General features: G+C 36.9%; 1 protein-coding gene across 4 annotated transcripts in view; it reads right to left on the bottom strand.

The window, feature by feature from the left end:
- The window catches only part of LOC134531581 (eukaryotic translation initiation factor 4 gamma 2), a 247063-nt gene that overhangs the window by 95446 nt on the left and 129258 nt on the right, over positions 1-22359 (bottom strand). For 3 of the 4 annotated variants that reach the window (XM_063367296.1, XM_063367294.1, XM_063367297.1), the window contains exons 8-9: positions 8168-8319; positions 4111-4400 (exon numbers count right to left, since the gene is read on the bottom strand). In XM_063367296.1, the coding sequence (XP_063223366.1) occupies positions 4111-4400; positions 8168-8319 (442 nt within the window). The remainder of the gene's footprint in view (positions 1-4110; positions 4401-8167; positions 8320-22359) is intronic. The other variant, XM_063367295.1, reaches the window with a different exon arrangement.

Raw genomic sequence — 22359 nt, 5'->3', positions numbered from 1 at the left:
CCTGCAACAGCCATGTAATTCTGTAAAATGTAAGACGTTTTTTTATGTGTGTCAAATTTTATTGTGATATTTTTTATCTTTAGATGACATGCCCATGGAAAGCTGAACAGGAGCGATTACATAAACTCCTGCGTGAAGTGGAAGAGGAATTGGAATCAGAAGACGGATCATCAGGTAGCCCTGGAGGACAAGATAATGCGGCATTTCCTGAAGATGAGGATCAAGAAGAAGACAATGTAAGTGAAAGTGAACATGAGACTGGAACAGAAGAGGACGCTGACACATCAGATGAGAGCTCAGAAGTGGATTCAGGTAATGCTAATAATAAGCATTACGTAGGACGAGATAAGATAACAAAATGGAGACAGAATGCATCATCAGCTACATGCCGTACTAGGAGCCATAATATAGTAAGCAAATTACCAGGAGTGCGTGGATCAGCTCGAAATGCTTTGACAGTAATGGATGCACTATTTTTGTTTTTCACATCGGACATGTTGGAGAACATTGTTGAAAACACTAACGAGCGTATACGAAAAGTAAGTGCTTCGTATTCTGATAAGCAGCGGGTAAGGGAAACTGAGATAACAGAATTACTAGCCGTCATGGGTTTACTCTATTTAGCTGGAGTTTTCAAATCTGGAAGGCAAAATCTAAGGGATTTGTGGGCGGAAGATGGCACTGGCATAGAGATTTTCAGACTTACGATGTCACTCTTTCGATTCAAGTTTCTCCTACAGTGCCTTCGGTTCGATGATGCAGGTACACGTGAAGAAAGGGCAAAAACTGATAAGATTGCAGCTATTAGAGACTTCTTTGAAGCGTTTGTAAAAAACTGCATAAATAATTACTCGCTTGGTGCTTATGTGACAATCGACGAAAAACTGGAAGCATTCAGGGGACGTGCTAGTTTTAGACAATACATTCCAAGTAAACCGTCTAAATATGGCATCAAAATATATGCCCTTGTAGATGCAAGGATGTATTACACAAATAACCTAGAAATTTATGTGGGAAATCAACCAGAAGGCCCATACAAGTTGAGTAACTCACCTCATGATGTTGTTATTAGAATGGTAGCCCCAATTTCCGGGTCAGGACGAAATGTAACAACAGACAATTGGTTTACTAGCTATCCTCTAGCAATAAGTTTGCTGCAGGATCATAAACTTACACTCCTAGGTACGATACGCAAGAACAAGAGGGAAATACCTCCTGAATTTTCAGAAACGAAAGGAAAACCCATTGGTTCGAGTCTTTTTGGTTTCTGCAAAGATGTCACCTTAGTATCTCATGTTCCTAAGAAAGGAAAAGTTGTAATTTTATTATCTACAATGCATCACGATGCAAAAATTGATGAGAGCACTGGCCAGAAAAAAAAAACCAGAAATAATAACTGACTACAATCTCACAAAGGGAGGAGTAGACATGGTAGATCAACTATCATCTCTATATGATGTGTCTAGCAACAGCAGGCGGTGGCCACTGACAGTATTTTTTGCTCTAATGAATGTTGCTGGAATAAATTCCAAATCATTTTTCAGAGCAATTCAAAGAGCGAGATGAACAGGAGAACTTATTTGAAAACACTAGGACTTGAACTCGTCAAGAAATGCAGTACCGAAAGACACCAAGTCCCTTGTCTTAGAAGAGAGCTGCAGGCAAAATTAAAACCTGTAAAACATAATGATAAGGATACTCAGCCTCCTACAAAACTATCTAGACGCTCACGATGCACTGTGTGTCCACGGTCAAAAGACAGGAAGACAAACGTGCAGTGTGTGCACTGCAAAAGTCACATTTGTACTGACCACATTGTTCCATTTTGCAGGAATTGTGCACCTGAAACTACAGAGGACAGCAACTGAATCCAGAGATTTAAATATCAGAAATGACAGTCTACAATAATGTTTATTAATTTATTTTATTTAATACAGCTTGCTTTTCGTTTTGAATATTTTTTGTCAAAGTATTGTGAAATGATATGATTTTCATTCATAAAAATAGTGTTTTGTATTGATTTATGTTAAATTCTGTGTATTCACATTAAATCTTAATATTTTGCTATAAAATTGATTACCGAACGTCAGATAACAAATATTAATGGTCGGTTTTAAATTATGTCATTTCATAAAATATATATACAAAAATGTTTTTGGGGTCTCTCAGACCCCACCTGAGTCTTGGCGTAAAACCTTGGCACCTGAGTCCTGCAGGGTTAAAAGAAAGATAAATGCGGGGGAGACAGACGGCAGCCAGTGTGTTACCTGTGTGAGCGTGGGGAATAAGTGGCGTAGCCTTTTTTTATTGCTGGGTGAAGCGACCTTTTTCTATCAACCCACGGGAAAAGATAATTGCTTAAGGTGTCAAAATAAACATCCAGTTAAAACAAGTCGGCACTCGGCAAGAGAAACGCAGTAACACGCTACTCACCACAAGAAACTTATTTTATGTCCGATTTTCTTCGGATTTTCGGCAATTTTTTCACGGTTCCTCGAAATCGGGTTGTAATAGAGAGGTGGTCGCAATAAATGGGGTCGCAACAAAAAGGTTTTACTGTATGTAAGAAATATTAATAATTTTACTGGATATTTTGAATCTTCAATTCAATGAATGTATTCAAAGTTAAACTTTAAAACAACTGTCTTTTTATTTGCTTCTTTTATCCTGGTGGGATAAGAAATGTCATGTAAACAAACAAGACAAACACAAGGACTTGTAAACAATAACTGCGTTCGTTACTTTTGTTTCTACAGATGTAGCGAAAAAACGAAGATATAGATTTATTGCTAGTCACGGCTTTAAAATGTTCTGCTTGTTTCTTTGATTCAATATGCCGTCTACAGTCATCCCTTCCACCATGTGCAATCGAAAAGTCACACGTGCATACATTACAAAACCGTGGCGTTCCAAACATTTGAAAACGACAAGCATGGCCATACTTTTGAATATTTAAGTCGAAAGTTCTGAAGACTTGCGTGTTTTTTTTCCCCCCACATACACATTATTCTGTCACACGCTTCATTTCTACAACCGGCACTGAAGAACACAACACTATCGAAAAACATAAAAAAATTTCACGTCTGTAGATACGACAAAAACCGGACAAAAACACTATGGTGAAAAAAATAGGTTTCAAGAAATAAATTAACACAACACAGGTTAGCCAAAGTACCGTACAAAAATTATCGTGATGTAAGTAGCCTTCAAACGATAAGTCCGAGGTACTAGTTGTATCGTACAACGGACGTAATACCATCCCATTATTATTTGAAAACACGAGAATTTATTTACTTATTTCGACAGTACATCGTACATGCGCACACTTACTAGTTACACTATTTGAACAACCAAGCGATGTATTCAAACTGCGTTCACGAACCACGCACAGCAGAAACTGAATTTTCTCCGTTACCATGCAGCACAAATCCTCGTTTCCGTAATAAACCAGCTATGTTCCGTAATTCGGGGTTAAAATCCGTAATAATTACGGAAAATCCGTAATGGTTGGCAGCTCTGCGAAAGTGATAATATTTTGGTCATTCAAACTGGTATTTTTTAACGGCATTGCCGCATTAATTATATGAAAACTTACGTTTTATACAATGTTTGGAAATTATTCACTCTGCCCATAATAAGTAAGTTATTAACATAACCCTTGCACGCATTATCAATGCACTCAAAATGGACAAAAAAAGGTACAGCAAAATCGGTGATTCTGCGATTAAGCGGGACTCTTGTAATTCTGCGAAATATTTGCGATCACGGAATCGCGGAAAACTCCTACCCCTAGACATAACTGAGGACCACATTCATCAGAAGACAGATGATGCTAATCAACAGCATGAAGATGGCGAAGAAGATGGGGATGATGATTGTGAAGAACCAAGACCTGTACCTTCGTACACACAAGCAGTACTGTATAAGCAGCTATGGACACATCGTCTTGATACTTGAACAGTGTCAGTGTGAGTGAGCCTGTGTTCCCTCACTTGTATAAATTGGAACAACATGTTGCAAAAGGAAACAAAAATTCCTGTCCCCCCCACCCCCCCAAAAAAACCCAGAAAGGACTTTATAACATGTCTGGTGGTCTTGTATGTGCCACACCTTGTCCCTGCGGCCTGCCTTGTTCTTGTCGAGGGAGGCCTGCTTGATGAGGATGGGGGGCTCCTTGAGCAGGGGAAGGGAAGGCCCGGGCTTCAGCTGGGGCAGGGGGTCACCCAGCGTGACGCTGCCCGGCCGACCCGCCGACAGCAAGGACTGCTTGGCCCCCGGCTGCTTGAACACCATGGTGTTGGCCGCGGGGCGCAGGGAGACCTCCTCCTCCAGTGCTGCCTGCCCCACCTGGTGGGCCAGCTTCTTGAAGCGCGGGGGCAGGTCCTTGCCCGTGCCGCTCGCTGCAAGCACCCCGGCCCCGGTCGTTTCACATTCATAATACTGGCTCTGTTGAAATGTGACCGTATAATCATTCAACTTCTATAGAATCGACTAATACAAAAGATTTTTAGTCAAAGTTAGTTCATTTAACCTGTATTCAATTCCTGCAGTTGTTTCACAATGGTCAACAAAATGTGTTATGTGGTGGCCACTAAGTTATTATTTTCTGAATACAAACTATAGTAGCTCAAGCTACTACAGCATGTAGCTACGTCATGGCCCAAAGCTGTACTCTAACAAAAATTTTAAAAACATTTTGTAAAATGTTTGACATAATTAAAAGATACGGTGTTGTAATAAAACTTCAATGATAGTATTACTGTAACTCAAAAGGCAAAAAAAAATTTTTAAAAGAACTTTGTTGGTGATCATCTTTTTTTGATTTCCAAAAAAGAAAGTTCTAACTTATCAGCATGAGATTTGTTATATAACATAAATGTATGACATTTGTTTTTAATGTAATGGGGAAAAGATTATCCTGAACATAGCCCTGTATGGACTGAAAATTTTTTACCCATGTCTTTATCATGCATTTCATGTTCAATGCCTTGTAAAATGTTGACTAGAGTAAAATGTTAGAAACAAACATAAATTTTGATACAATTAAAAAAAAATACACATTTTTTTATGTACATGTTCACGACTAATACGTGATATCTTGTAAGCCGCATGAATATGAAATTATTACTAGGGACCTGAAAAAATTGTTATCTCTATGAACTAGAATAATATCATGAATTGCGATGTTTCAAAAAAGTTATTATATAATATTTTCTGTCTTCGTCACCAATTTCTACACAAATAAACTAATGTTATGTATTCTACTGTGCTGGTGTTTTGAACCTCTTCTCCCCAACATCAAAAACCATCACTGTATCCTCATAAACCAGAACAGTTTAGTTGAAAAACTACAAGCTATGCATATAAACTGCATTACTTACACTTAGGGATGGTGATTTTTCGTTTTTGCGAAATAGATGCGAAAATATGCTAAATTATACTTTTCCCGCTATAAAATGCGAAATCTAGACTATTCCGAGATAAATGCGAAATCAAGGTAAAAAAACACAGATTCGTCTTCACTCTACACAATTTATTTACCGATTGTATTTTGTTTAAGTTCAGTATCAAAAGAAACCATCATTTTATAGCGTATTCAGCACAAGTATCTTATTGTCACGTCATTCACAACAACTATTGTTCGTAAATATTGCATGAAGAATGGCCATCCGTGCCTCCCGATTGTAAACAAAGCAAAAAACAACTAGCTGGAAGATTGTCCGTCATCTTGCAGAGTAAAAGTTTTTAGACCACCATATTGCGAAATCTCTGCTTCGCCGCACTAACAATTGTAAGTCCTATTTTCTGGCTGTGTTTCACGTGAAAGCCGCGTTCTTGTGTAGTCTGTGGAAGGTGGTGTGTTTACAAATACGTGCATACTCGTGAATGTGTTGTATACTGTTATTTCTCGTGGTAAAAATGGGACGAAACGTCATTTCCATTCACGATCGCATAAATGAATACAAAAGCGAACAGTTCTACGAAAGTGATACAAATATTTTAATGTTCAATTTATGTAATCGCCGTCTGGAGTGGAAAAAAAAAGATATACTTGAAAAGCACATTAAATCTGAGGGATATCAGGCTGCAAAAAAAAATATTCACCGAGAAGTCGGATGAAGAAAAAAAGTCGGTAAAACGGCAAGCAACAGTTTCTTTTTTTAAAAATGCTACAAAATGCTCAATTTCAAATTCAAAATGCTAAATGTTATTATTTTAAATGCTATAAATCACCATCTCTACTTATGCTCTTTTGACCATTTTTTTTACTGCCTTTGAAATGTCTCAGGTGACAGATGACATGAGACAACACTTTGGAATTTCCTAGAAAAGGGAGGGGAGGAGAGAGCAGTAATGGGACTGTCCCAGGATTCATCATTCTTCAATCCTAAATTTGTAACTGCTGTGAAGGCAACCCCCTCACCCTTCTCTATCTTCCCCACCACCACACATTACTATTGTTTATATGTTTGCTTTGCTTTCCAAATGACTTTCATGCTGCAGAGACCAAACTATTATTATAACTACCTGCTTGTGGTTTGAACAGAGGCCGTGTATATAACACCATTATCAATATTTAACAAGCTGATGAGTTCAAAAGTGACTGTGTTTATGCATCCAAAGCCATTAAAATAATGTGTAAATACTGCAACTGCAGAGTTACATTTGAAAGAAATTGAATCAAAATTCTGTTGCACAGCACATAAAAATGACAACATGTGAACGCCAGTCAAAACAAATCTAGTGATAATGATGATTGAACTTTCTGTAACAGTATTTTGCATCTTAAAGGTTTAACCAAAAGAACATCTACCTTAAAAAATTAAAAGATTATTTAACTAATGGAACTATTCATGAACTCCATAATTTTGAACTTTTCAAAGGTTACGAACCCGTTAAAGATGTGCAAGTGATTTGCAACAGAAAAGCTCATAGATATAATGAAAGTGCTGACTTATCATACTATAAATTACAATCAGTTCGCACTAGCAGTCCTATGTGCTTTTGTACAACTACACACAATGCTGACAGTGAACAGTTACTTAGTTACTACAACTTAGCTGTCACAGATAGAAGGCAGAATCTGAAAAAAATGCAATGTTGAAGTATTCACTATGCTGTCATTTAACGACTGAATAAAACACTTAGAATTTTAATGTACCTTTAGTTTTAAATGTAGTAAGACAAAACAGTTACAAAATAGAACTTATTTTATGGTTAATTTTTTTTTAATAAAATGCTGTCAAGTAAAAGTACACATAAAAATATCACTTTTGGTTGCAAATTTTTGTGAAAAATAACCTCCCTTCTTTTAAGGTCTCTTAGCCAGAATGTAAATATAGGTCTTTCATGTTCTTCTTTTTAGATGTGCTTTCGACACTCTTAATAATTATTTATCAGAGTATGGTATGTTAAGGTTGTATAATATATTTCCCTGAGCAAAAAAAAGTTTCATAGATTTCCCCTATTTTACACCTTCCAGCATTTTGCAACATTTTTAGACACATGGTGTAAAAACAAAAAGGGTTGTGTTTTTTCTAATATATTAAATTCAATAAAAGTAATTTTTTCAGCATTATGTTTGTACCGCAATTTAATATAAGAGATTGAAGAAAGTTTACATTTTTTTTTATCTTGCAGTACAGTACAGTATGACCTCAGAACATTTTTCAAACACAGAAATACTTTAACAGATTTATTTTATTTGTTCCAAAGAGTTAGAAATACTGATTACAAATCATTATATAGAAAAGTATATCATGTATAACTAACTCTAAATGCCACTGTTTTGGACAAATAAGTACAGCATAATATTTGTTCCGTAACATGCTATCTCTTTTACTAAACATATTTCATAACACATAAAAATAAAATTGAAATTGCCTCTGTTTTAAAATTAAAATTGACCTAAAATTCAAAACATGTAATCTTGTCTCTACTTATTACTAATAGATGAATATTTAATTGTTTGGTTTTAACATTCTGAAGGAGCAGGATCACTTACCTACCAAGATGATCCAAAAGCCAAGTGAAAAGTATTGCTCAAAGTTAATGAATTTGCTCTCACAGTACCTTCCCAGCCATTTATTTCTTCAATGTCCCATTCTCAATTCATAACCCTCATAATTTCTAAGGACCCAGATGTTATTGATGTAGTAGTACTCACAGGCAGTGAAGTTCTGTTGCTGAGAGCTATTGATGTTGTGGTTGGTCTTGCCATGGTTCTGACTGAAGTTCTGGCGGTTGCTACCCCCCGAGTAAAAGTTCTGTTGTCGGTTCTGACGAAAACCCCCAGGTTGGTAGCCGTTTGAGCCAAACCTGAAAAGTTGCCAGTGCAATGTTATTTTATCTTATCTGCTAAAAATGAGGTAAATTTTTTTAAACTTTGCTCCAAAGTAGTCTTAGAATAGACATAGATCTTTTTGCTCAAATTTTGCACTCTAAATATTTTTTATTCTTTCACTAGATTGTTACGTTTCATCATTAGAAAAATAAAAACAGTACTGTTTCCTCTTAATCTCAGTATTGTTATACATCATACAACGCTTGTAAATAAATATGTGGCAACATACCCCAGAAAGTGGTAGAACAACAGACATGTGCCAACAGGATATCGGAGTAGTGAAGTGATGCTGTTGGCAATGTGAAGAGTACACACAAATGTTGATTACGTAGAAGGGGTAATTGCTTCGTTGCACAGAAGAACAGTGCGGTTTCTACCACTTTAAAGCATGTTTAAAAGTGATTAGTGGTCATGGATTAAAAAGAGGTTACCCGTGGCAAAAATGTACCACAGAGCTGCCAACCTCAAATCACACCCATAGTACGCGTATATCATGAACGATAAATTTTTCCTGGGGAATTATGACACACACAAAATAAAACAAGGACAATAATATAAAAAAAATGAAAAATATAGGCCTATGTATATGAATACAATGCAAATTAATTTAAAAAAAACTATTTGAACAATACAATCATCTGAATATGTAAGAAATATCAATAATTTTACTGGAAATTTTGAATCATCAATTCAAAGTATTCAAAGTTAAACTTTTGAACAAATGTCTTTTTATTTGCTTCTTTTATCCTGGTTGGATAAGAACTGTCTTGTGGCTTGCATGGCTTTCCTTAGCAGTTGTTCTGAAAATTTATTGTTGAAACAAACTTCTCCACTGGATGCACCTTTTATTTTTTGGATGAGAAGGGAACCTACAGTTTGTGTGCTTAATGAGAAATGAAACTCATGTTCTTTCTAGCAAGGATAAAAATTAGTTCAGTAGCAGAATTACTATGGGGAACAGACAAACCGCAAAAATATTTTACTGATTGTTCTGTACTTCAAATTGTTACTGTTATTCTTCATAGCTGTAATCCTCCACCAAATACAGTAAAACCTTTTTGTTGCGACCACCTCTCTATTACAACCCGATTTCGAGAAACCGTGAAAAAATTGCAGAAAATCTGACAGAAAATAAGTTTCTTGTGGTGAGTAGCATGTTACTGCGTTTCTCTAGCTGAGTGCTGTACTGCCGTAGGCAGCGCATATCTAAAAATAGATACCACTTCCTGTCGACTGCTGTCAGAGCTTGAGAACCCCCATTCCACGTCCTTTAAATGCAGGAAAAACGCTCCGGCTGCAGCGTGTGAACATGTAGTCGGCCGCTCGCTCGCCCTTGCTCACCCTCTCCCCATACCGTGCGCTGCGGCCGATCTCGGATGCTGCTTGAACTTGCTAACAATCACGTTTTCTGCTTCATTTTAACGAGGAGAGTAAAAATATATTAAAAATGGCAGCAAATTGATAAAAGCTTTCTTTATGTGTCCGCAAAACAGGGCACAACACTGGCCCGCCAGTTGTTTTCATTCAAAACGTGGCTAAAGAACTTGCATGGATCAGGCTGAAAACATCCGGCAATACGCGTAGGTTATAAGGAATCTTGTTATGGATTGAGATGTTATGTTTTTCGAGTAGATATACACAGCGACCGACTGGATGCACGCCCGCCTCGACTTGTTTTAACTGCCGCAGCGATGTTTATTTTGACAGCTCAAGCAATTATCTTTTCCCATGGGTTGACAGAAAAAGGTCGCTTCACCCAGCATAAAAAAAAGGGCTACGCCACTTATTCCCCACGCAGGAAACACACTGGCTGCCGTCTGTCTCCCCAGCATTTATCTTTATTCTAACAATCCACGTCTCGCCTCTCGCGTGAGCAATAACGAAGTGACCACGCATTGGGCCGTTTTATGCTTTGTTTGGTGACAGCAGCTTGATTTTATTCGGTATATTCCTTTTCATAGGACCCTTGCTATTAAAATACATTTATATTTAAGTTTGAAAGCTTGTAAATTCCTTGCCAAAGATGGCTGAACTCGAACTTGGTGTGAAAAGTGACATATTTTGACATGCCTTTTTTTGGACGTGTTTGGTTGGGGAGGAAGTGGTCCGAAAATATTTACAATGATCTTACCCCTCCCTCACCATTTAGTACCCTATTCATAATAGTCCAATTTTACGGGAGAAGGGAGGGTGAAATGAGCATTTTCTCACTGAAGGTTTTTCAAAGGAGAGCGAAGTTCGGGTGTTATAAGGGAGGACACTAGATGGTTTGTGTGTCTGGGAGGGATGAGCTAGCCTTGAAAAATGTTAACGAGGGGAGGGAGGGGTGAGCTTATGCGTCATGAAGCCGCTGCCGCCAGCCAGCCGGCCAACTTAGTGTGCGCCCACTCGCATTGCAGAACCTACCGCTGCCATATTTTTAAAGGAACTGTCCCATTATTTTTTTGTTATTCTTACATGAACATTATTGGAAGTATTCAAGCCGACACAAAAATATGCTGTGTGTTAAAATTAACAGATTTTAATGATCTTTCTTTCGTTTTGTTTTTAATTTTTTTCTGATTTTCACATTTTGGTCAAAATGTCAGATTTTTTGACGGTTCCCGAAAATGTATTCGTAAAATCACTGCTTCGTGACATCGGGGTTCTAGTGTATTTAACTACGGCAAGCAGAAAACGTACATGTAAACTAACCAGTAAAAATAAACTGTCTTTTCACATTATTTCTTCAGAGGTGGCCTGTAGGGCGACGGACTTGTCATGAAGGTTGAAGTGGGTTTAAAGCAAAGCCGTCAAGCATTGAGTGACAGCATCCTGCCACTGTACGGCTGGTTTCTTAGCAAGTAGCGGTTTTGAATTGGGGGGGGTAATGAACTGAAAATTTAGGAAAATATCTATTACGACCCCCTCTATTAAGACCCTATTCTTGGGAACTGTGAGGGGTCATTTCAGAGAGGTTTGACTTCAATTCTGGAACTGCTCAAAATGTGTTCAGAGAAATCATCACATTGATAAAGTGCAAATTCTTTTTCGAGGCTCTCATGCCCATTTTCTGAAATCAAATTAGAAAACCTAGTAACTAAATAATCAATTGATAAGTAAGATCTTTTCTTCCTCAGTGTGATGTCAACAACCTCTGCATGTTTCAAGAAGTCATCATCAAGGGGAAACTTCTTTGTAATGTAATTACATGCTGTTTCATAGAATAGTCTGACACTAGAATAGAACTTCTGTATGCATGAATCACCTTCTGGTATTTCTTTAATATAGGCTCTTGCTTTGGCACCTATAATCAAATCAGAATCAGGTTTTTGATTTTTTCGCTTCTGAAAATCTACTTCAGTGACCGAAGTGACTCTCAAATGTAATGATGATGGTTTGATAAAGCAAACAAGCAAATGTCAATAAACCACCTAGTTTTCTCCACAATACATGAATCACAGGAGCGTCCTGTTGGAGAAATAAATTTACTTGGTTGAAAACAGGAAGTGAACTTCTAAGAAAATAACAGTAAAGTTTCGTAAGTGGATCCTGCATGAGAGATTTTACATTTTCATACTGTGAAGTTGAAGGCTTTTTCTTTTCAGGATCACTACAAAATAATAGCTTTAGTGCCTCCCATTGTTCCAGCACCCTGTCAACTGAATCTAGGAGAGCCAATGTGTGCTAACATATTTCCAGATTTTGTGTGACTTTGCTCCACATACCTCTTGATACACTTTCAGATGATTCTAGCATTTTGAACTTTTTTCCAAGTAATAGAAAATATTAACCAAAAATGTCTCAATGCTAATTGTTAGCTGTGCACTGGCTTTTTAGCAGCTAGATGAATGAGGTGACATGAGCAGCCTTGCACAACAAGGATGTTTTTCTTTAACTAATGCTACCAAACGTTTCTTTGTGCCAATCATAGTATTGGGATTGTCACATGCAAACAATACACAATTTTTCCAAAAAATTCCAAAACGTTCAAATTACTGATTCAGCACAGAAAAAATACCATATCCTGTGTTGTCTGTATTCTCAAGAAGGGATAACAGTAATGTTCAAATTTTACCTTGTGTTTGATTTAAAAATAAAACCAATATTGGATAAAACTTCACTGCATTACAATCAGTACTCCCACCGGTAGCTAAAGCAAACGGTCCACTTACTAAAGATTCAATAATTTCACTTTTAGTTTTACCAGCAATATACTCCACTAAGGCAGATGATTTTTTTCTCGCACAGCTATATTTCTGTGCAACTTCTGAGTCCGGAAACATGGCTCTAAACAAATTACCCGAATGATCCGCTACTGCTATCGGTAAATTGTGTTCTACCAGAAAACTTGTAAACAATAACTCTGCGTTTGTTACTTTCGTTTCTTCAGATTTAGCAAAAAAAAGATCATATAGATTTATTGCTTGTCACGGCTATAAAATTTTCTCCATGTTCCTTTGATTGAATATGCTGTCTAGTCATCCCTTCCACCATGTGCAAAGAAACGTCACATGTGCATACATTACAAAACGCATGGTGTTTCGAAACATTTGAAGACGACAAAAATGGTCATTCTTTTGAATAGTTGGGTCGAAAGTTCTGAAGAATAGCGTTTTTTTTGTCCCAGATCAGGGTGGCCACTCTTCTGGGATAATAAAATTCCTGGTTTTTTCCAGGTTTTTTCAAGGGTGGTTTTTATCAATATTTGCCTACAATTTGCATTTTTGTTACACAAAGCACACACAATATGATGTTTTATTGGCGTTAAACAATAGACAACTTAACTATAGGCTTAAAAATTAAATCAATTAACTTGCTTAAAACAAAACCTACCACCAACAAAAAATTTATAATCTCACGTCACAAAAATTACTTGACACCAAACGCACGTGTTTTGCCTCTCTTGCGTGGCTGGCTAATGCTGTTCTTCCCATCCATGCTACCGATATTGATTTTAACATTACACAAATTGCAAATAGCGTGTGTCCTGCACTTTGGATCTTTCTCCACCCATTCAAACTCTTCCGTATATTTGTCATTGTACGTGGTGACCAAACTCGTTCACATTTTGATAGTCTGCGCCAATTACATGTTAGTTTAAAAAATTCAAAACAACGTCCCGCACAACTTTTTAAAAAAACTCGAGAAAAGTATCCGTGATACCGTGACGCAACAACATGAGCGCAAAGTAGAAACAAATATACATACAAAACTAGTGCTACCAACATGCAGTGCGAGAAATTACTACCACCCTACAACAACGTTTTCAGCCAAAATGCTGTTGCTTTTGAATACAGAAACATAATAAGTATGGAAGTCTGAATTGTTAACGGTTTCTTACGTACTATAAAAGTTTTTAAATGCAATATGAACAAATTAACTTTCACAAAATATAGCTCACGAGCACGCTGTCGTGCTTCGACGGGTGGTGAACGTGATCATTTAACAGCCGTATGTTATTGTGATCGTTACTTCATAAAAAAATTCCCGGTTCTAATAAAAATTCCTGGTTGATTCCCGGTATTCCTGGTTTTTTTAAGAAATCCTGGCTATTTCCCGTATTTCCCGATTTCCCGGTTGGCTGGCCACCCTGCAGATACACATTGTTCTGTCACACGCTTCATTTCTATAACCGGCACTGAAGAACTAAACACTATCGAAAAACATAAAAAAATTTCACGTCTGTAGACACGACACAAACATTTGGTGAAAAAAAAAAAGGTTTTCAAGAAAGAAATTAAAACTACACAAGTTAGCCAAGTACTGTACAAAAATTATCATGATTTAAGTAGCCAACAAACAAAAAAAATGAGAATATGTACTAGTTGTATCATACAACGGACGTAATACCATCCCATTACTATTTCAAAACACGAGAATTAATCTACTTATTTCGACAGTACATGCGCAAACTTACTATAGTGAAACCTCCTTAATACAAACCTGAGGGGACAGAAATTTACCCAATTTGTAATAACGAGGTTTGTAATAACCATACCTTTCCATAATGTGTACATTACATTACATATTATGTCAAAACAACAACAAATAAAAGCACAAATTTCATTATTGATTTTGAAAAAATTTCAATATTTGTAATAGTATATACAGTTGAAAAACAATTTACATAAGTATTAAAAAAAATTATATAATAAGTATTACAAAACTACATAAAAAAATGACAGTGTTGACAGTGGGACATTAAACTCCGTAGCAATAGAGGTTTTGATTTTTTCACCTAAGTTTACTTCCCTTATTAGTAGGGCCACGATTATGGTGAATCGCGAAATCATGAAATTTTCCGCGAATTTATATGGAAAATGCGAAAAAAGCCATTTTTAAGAAAAACCGCTAAATAACACCAAAATTACACAATACAAGTCTCTTATATTTTAAAGTGAAAAGCTTGATAATCAAGACTTGCCCGGGTCCTGGTTGATAAGCTGGAAGAATTTCCTGCCTTGCATTTCTATGTGCTTCCTCTAATCAGCTTTAGGGCGCCGTCTGGTCAGCGTGTGTGTTAGTGAAGCGGGATGATAAGAGCGACGCTCAATGGTAGTTCTAGCTCGGTAAAACCTCTAAGTGCAATGCACTGAACTGGTGCGCAGTCATCTCGTTCCCTTCAGATAACTGTGAAATTTGAGCGGTGACAGTAACATTATATGGCGGAAAAATAAAGATAAAGGTGTAATGCATTTCCCTCTGATACTTTCAAGAAATTTGTAACGGGTTTTTTACATCTAAAACTTCGAAAACATGCCTTTTAGCCATTTTATCTCCTCTAAATCCTCTTGATCCGACATCAAAAGAACCAGTTGGGCATCAACGAATTCTTAAATGCTTTTCGTAAACAGACTCCAGTCGGATATCTAGTGTAGTTTGGAAATCGTGTAGGTTTTTCGTGGCTGTGCGCGGCACACGACTGTAGTTGCCATGCGTCACGCGCCGAGAATGTTGTCCGGCAGGAATGGCGAGTATAGTTCATTAGCGGTAAAAATGAATACTTTAACGGCACTGCTAAATTTTTCCAATTAAAGAAATTTTGAAGTTTCAGTGATTTTCCAGCGGAAATAATGTTGTGTAACTAACAAATTGTATCAAAACAATTAACGGTAAATGGCTGTCGCTGGGGCCCTTAAAATTTTTTCATTTTACCAGAAACGGACTATACAAACCTTGCTTTCGTTGCACACATTTTGGAGAAGGGCAGGAAGGATGTTGACAGTTTCACATGCCAAAGGACGTTGAAGAAGGAGGGGGAGAGAGACACGATGGTTTGTATGCCTGGAAGGGATGAACCTTGAAGTCTGGACAAGGGAAGGAGAGGTAAGCCGTATGACGTCATGCATCCGCCGCCTGTGCTGCCGCCACCCTGTCTAGACGATATTCCCGCGCTCCCACTTACGTTGCACAAGCTACTGCCGTATTTTTAAGCAGAATGTCCAATTTTTTTTTTCTCTTCTTATACGAACATTAGTACGATTATTGTAAACCCACACAAAATATGTGCTGCGTGTTAAATAATGGCTATTTATAAGATTTAATTGTGAGTTTTACAATTTTTTCCCCAATTATTATTTTTTTGTCAAAATATCAGATTTTTTTGACGGTTCCTGAGAAAGTATGGTACTTTTTAGGAGAAAATGTTTAACCATAACCATAACATTAAAATGTTGATTACATGTGATTCTAAACAACACAATAGGCCCAACTGCTATTTTTTATGTCACAATCGTGAAATATATTGTGTAAGTACCACGAATAGCTTAAAAAATAAATTTTTTTAAAAGACGCAATAAGGACGAAATGTGCGTTTTTAAATGACGAAATCAGGTTCAAAATAAAACCATATAATCTTGGCTCTACTTATTAGCCTTAACTTTTTATCAATGGTTAAATGATTTCTTTTTCGTTTGTTTCCCATTTTAGGTTATGTTTTTGAACTTTGCCGAACTTGTACATACACTACATAAAATATACCGGAAAAGCTGAAAATCGAATATTGGGCCATTAAATTTTAATATGAAAAAATAAATCTGACCCTGTTCATGTTAAACCAAGTTTTCAACAACGTAAATAAAATTCAACATCTCTATATACGCTGACCAATAAGACATGGCACCATCAAATTTATAATTTTGTCGAATAAGAAAACTTCAGTCTAGTACATACGTATATTGGATGACTAGGGTGTGCGGGATCCCGACTAACATGAAAAAATTTGAGCGGCAGGGAATAATATTTTTCACAGTATTTTCAGGAATAAAATATATTTCACGTTCGAAAAATTTAAGCTTTATCTATGTCAACAGCGTGCCATTTGGCCTTCAACTAAAGACAACTACAGTAGAACCCGTTTATAGTGAACCCGCCTATAATGAATTCCCGTTTATTGTGAATTTCCGTCTCAGTCCCGGCAAAATGATGTGAGGTTATGTATTAATTTATTGGATATAGCGCACAACTTTTGTCAATGTTGATACGTTTTCCCGTGTACCACGAACAAATTTTGCCGACATAATGCACATTTATCTCAAATATTTTCATATAATTACAAGTTTTTTCACAAAACGTCTATTCTGGATCACATTTAAGTTTTTCTCCGCAATACGCTACTCGATTGTCCACTGTTCATATTATAAACAAGTCGTATTCGAGTGGCCTCGGTAGGCTACATGTAGCCATAAATGGTGATCAGGTGAAAATAAAAAATAGTTTTCCCTGCATAGTTAAAGATGGGCGAACGCGTGTACATTTAATATGTTATCAAAATTAAACATAAATTACCACCACACAAATACGTATGTACATTATAGCAGCAAATTCAATATTTTTACGTCTCATTTTTATCGTTCACGTTTCGGACATTTTGATCGAGTAAGGTTCGTAAGACTACCACTAGATAGAACTCTGTGGACTAAATTTATCCATAGAAAGTGAGAAAATTTCGTTCCAGCTTTAGCAACTGCGATACTAAATGATACGTAGTGATCTTTGATGCGCCAGACTCGTTATTTTTCGTTTATTTACTTTTGACGGTAAAAAGAATTTCGTGTTATTAAGCTGCAAATGTGCTTCAATAAGAAATACGTACATAAAAAAATGTAAAAACGCGGAAAAAAAACGTAAGGCATTATCTGTGCGAGATAAACTGGACATTATTGAAAAGGTAGACTCCAATCCCACTGTCCCGCACGTGTTAATAGCAAAGGAACTGGGAATTGCAACATCCACATTAAGTACCTACAATATTAAACAAGCTGAACAATCTTTCTCAAGCTGCGAAAACGTCACAGAGTATTAAATGCCTGAAAAAAGGATAATATGCCTATGTCCAAGAACCATTAGGTAATAGAAAGTTTGTACATGTGTACCTAGTTCATTAAAAATAATATATGCATTTGCTCATAAAACGGTTGCTTTGAGTATTTTCATTCGTTCTATTCATGGCTTAGGCCTATGTGTAGTTAAGATTTTGCTTTTGAGTATGTATTGCCAATATAAAAGTTTTCCCAGACATAAAGTTTCCCCTCTATAGTGAACATATAAATGACTCCCTTCAGATTCGTTATAACAGGGTTCTACTGTAATATGAAATAGTATTAGGGTTTACGGAAAACTAACATGTTTATTAAAGAAACTATTTAAACTAGTGGTGCACCGATGCGGATACCGATGAATCGTAATCGGGGATTATGGGTACTTACTGATTAATCGTAATCGGCGATTATCTTAACGATTACTTTGCCGATTATTTACGTCCCGGCGTAATTAAGTAGGTTTTTACAGTGTAATATTTTGTTACACATTTTAGGACGAAATACGGTAATATTTGTATATAATACAAAATTCATCTAACTGCGTCATATCATAATTACAGATATTACGTTAAGTTTAATAAATCTCATTGCCTCAAACAATAAAAAATGCATTTTTCTTACACGTTTATTTACGTTTCGTCTTTTGTATTGACGTCAACCGGGGCTCCGCCCCCTTGAGCCTGGCCAGGCGTCGTTCCCTTCCTCTCTTTCCCCCCCCACCCCTTTTTTGTCCACCACCGACGGACATGGGCGTGTGTGGAAGTGTGTGTTAAAACTGCGTGCCAGACTGCAAGGAGGCATTTCGAGTCAGTGCGACGCCCCTTTTCTGAATTTATTTTATATACACTCCTTTATAATTCTTATTCTCTAGTCCCAGTGCTGGGTGTGTCATCAGTGTCACTTGTGTCGCTGTTGTTCGGAGTTAGGGACGCTGCCCGGGCGAACCCGAACAGGCACAGACTTGGACAAGTCTAGAAAGGTCTCGAAAGAGCCACCTTAGTGTATAAGAACTTTCTGCTGTGTTCTTCCACCGTCGAGGCACAAGGCCGCTGAGTAACCCTGCCCGGGCGTGGCGCAATCGCTGGCGCACAATATTAGCGCGATCGACGCTGCGCTCGAGTCAGTCCGTCATCACCACCGGTCGGGAGCGCACGCGTCTGCAACCCGGGGACTTCATCTCTTGCTAAACTTTGATCGAGTAATTCTGGCATAGACTTTCACTAATCTTCCTACCTAGAGACTTTGTGTGTAGCCACGAGAGTGAGCTAACTTCATCTAATCTGGTCCGTGCCTCGGCATTTTAACAGTGTAACGTAATCATGTATGTGAGATCGGGCGGAAGGAATAAAAGGCATAAAATCTAGTACTGTGAGTATTCTTTACTGACCACGTGGTACTTCCTTACTATAGCTAGGTGTGAGGCGTACCCGGCGCCTTAAGATCGGGCTAGGCAGGGTCAGTCAATACTCCAAGCAACAGAAATAGGGCTGGTAACTCGCCTCGCTCGGGTCACGTCACACCCTGAGAGAGAGGTTTAGCCGGGGTCCACGTGCCCTTACACGTGGTGGCGCCCAGTTCCATCAGAGACTGTCGGGATCCACAGCCGAGTAGCCCTCAGTTTAATGGCCTTGTACATTACGTATAGCCAGAGAAGTAAAATAGATGGCACGCAATCAAAATACCACAAGCAGTTGCAGTGGATTCTATGACAATCAATCTTTTCGAGTCGTAGCGGTTCAAAATCGTGGTCCCGATACCTTCTACTTTTTATCACTGCGTTTTACAAACTCGTTATGGGCGTCTTTGGTAACATTATCCGTTTGTTATTTGTATGTGACGTGAAAAGTGAAAAAGTATTTATAATTTTATATATTCAGTCAACATAAATAAAATCACATGTACTAGAATTGGTTTTTAGTCATTTTTATATAATTATAGTGAGATGGCGAGTAGGGAGAAAAAAAGTGAAGTGTGGAAACATTTTTCTATAAACTCAAGTGAACAAAATAAAGCAGCATGTTTACATTGTTAAACGGTAATTTCTTGATGCAACCTTATGTGATAGTCGATAATAATGCTAGTTTTCCGCAACAAAAACTTACCTATTGTAAATTACAATAATTGTAATTATTATTAGACTGTAGTTCAAGTTGTTTACAATAACAAATATTTAAATAGAATTTAATTTAATTTCCCCTTTCAATGACTTAATAGTGTATTTTATATATTTTTATACTGTTATTATAACTGTATTCTCAATTTTACTTAATCTTGTTATTAAATTCACATGGGAATAAAAAATTTTGTGTGCATTATTACACTTAAAAAAATTTCTTCATTATAATCGGTAACTGAATCGGTATCTGCCGATTATTGCTCTCATAATCGGTAATCAAATCGGTAATCGGTAAAGTCATATTGGTGCCCCACTAATTTAAACATGTCAACATATTTCGTTAATAAAAGGGTGCCTAGAAAATTATATACATCATGATTATCGTCAAAATTTATAAATAAACGGGCAACCAATCGGCCTGAAATGCAGAGCTGTAAATTACATTATTTATTAGCATTTACCGTGTATATATCATGCGTTGGATGTTTGTATTTGTATTAATGTTTTTGTTGTTTACTCGAATGCAATCGAGTTACGAAGATAAAATTATATTTAATTTAATAAACAATACAGGAAACAACGAAAATCATTAGGGACTGCTGCGATTGGCCCTTGCATCACTAAGGGGCAGGGTTACGATACGGCCGACAAGAGATGGCAGCACCATCTTTTTGTGACGTAAATGGGAAAATACAATTAAATTTGATTATTTTTTTTTTGACGATAATTAGAGGATTAGGTTGTTTTATGGGGGCAAGTAATAAGATTCCCCAAAATATGGCAATATATTACACAGGGCACCCGCACTCTTCTAATTCCAACCAATATGGCCGCAGCTTGCTGATCGTTTAATATCACTTCACTGTAATATTTAAAATGAATTTGTTATAGCAATGAGAAAACATAATTCGTAGGGAGTTTAGACATAATAGTTATTTATGTGCTTTACTTTATCTACATTTCATTTTATACATATTTTTTGTTGTGAAAGTGAAACTGTTATGTTTAAACATGGCCGATGTACGCTGTTTAATAACCATGATAAAACCAGATGATAGAATTTGAGAATTTGATTTGGTAAAATATAGCAGTCCACTGAAATTTTCTTCTGTATTTCACATGTGGAATTTGTACAATATCGCTGTGCAATCATATTCAAGATTTTTCTTTTAAAATGGCATCAGTAATATCTATTTCTGAAGATGCCCTGAATGTTTTTATGACGAGAATACAAACTAACTTTGTATTATCAGGTATTAAATATACGCGAAAACAGGTTTCGGGTCGGAGTAGAACTTCGAATTACATAATATCCGATATTTCGTAATAAACAAACTATTTAATACTGAAGATCCTATTCATGTTGCTGGGGATTTAAACAGGTTTGTAATAACGAGGATTTTGTATTAACCAATATCCTATTAACGAGGTTACACTATAGTTCCGTTATTTGCGCAACCACGTGGTGTATTCAAACTGCGTTCACAAAACACGTACACCAGAAACTGAATTTTTTCCGTACCATGCAGCACAAAGCCTCGTTTCCGTAATAAACCAGCTATGTTCCGTAATTCCGAGTTAAATCCGTAATAATTACGGAAAATACGTAGTATTTGGCAGCTCTGGTATCACAATGCAGAGCTGCCTACCCCAAATCACACCCATCAGTAGAGACCCCGAGAAATGGTGAAGCGCGAAATTCACGAAATAACACGAAAATTTGATACTTTAAACAAATTTTGCGACTTTCCTTTGATTTTGACACAGTCGCGAAATTCACGAATTTTCGCACGAAATTCACGCTTTTTCGCACAAAATAATGTCCTTATGTCGTAAGTTCTATGTATTTACGCCATCATAAACATAGGCGTGAAATAAACACAGACTGAAAGACTAGTGCCGTGATATTATCTTCGTTTTGACACGTTACTGAAATCCACGTATTTTTATTACTCTGTTTACAAGCAGTAAATATTGCCATCGCAAATGAAAACAAAATGTAAAAATTGTCAACAATCAATATGTGCGCACTACCAACATAACAAATTGACTCCACAGTTTTCGTGTTTTGAATAATGGTCGTTTCTGCCGCAAGGCGCACTGGTGTCGATTTTTCTAACCTAATTTAATCGCATCGAGCTAAGATGGAAGTCATTTTTGCGTGCACATATCTATGAGTGTTTACAAATACCGTCCACATTTTGTAAGTTTTGTGATACAATTGAATTTGTGGCTAAGATGCCGAAAACTTCGACAATGTTTGATCGCGAAAGAGAGATAATATCGGATGATTTTATATTTTTGATGATGTGCAAGTTCTGCAACGTGCGGGTTGATTGTACACGCAAAGACACGTGCAAAAAGCATGTGGCAAATGACACACACAAAACAAAACAAAAAAGACAATTATTTTGTCAAGCATTCTACCGTGTCTAAACAAATCTCGATAGGCGACAACGTGAATAAAGCAAACAAGCTTGAAAGTGCAGAAAACAAGAATTTTTTTTCTGATTTTGTTAATATGATGCTGTAAACAGTTAACATTCCTTTGGAAAAAGCTGATCATCCAGCTATGAGGGAATGGTGTAACACCCATG

The sequence above is a fragment of the Bacillus rossius genome, chromosome 5 (assembly GCF_032445375.1).
Source record: "Bacillus rossius redtenbacheri isolate Brsri chromosome 5, Brsri_v3, whole genome shotgun sequence".
Classification (NCBI taxonomy): Eukaryota; Metazoa; Arthropoda; class Insecta; order Phasmatodea; family Bacillidae; genus Bacillus; species Bacillus rossius.
The sequence above is the reverse complement of the archived record's forward strand: the minus strand, read 5'-3'. Positions and strand labels throughout refer to the sequence as shown.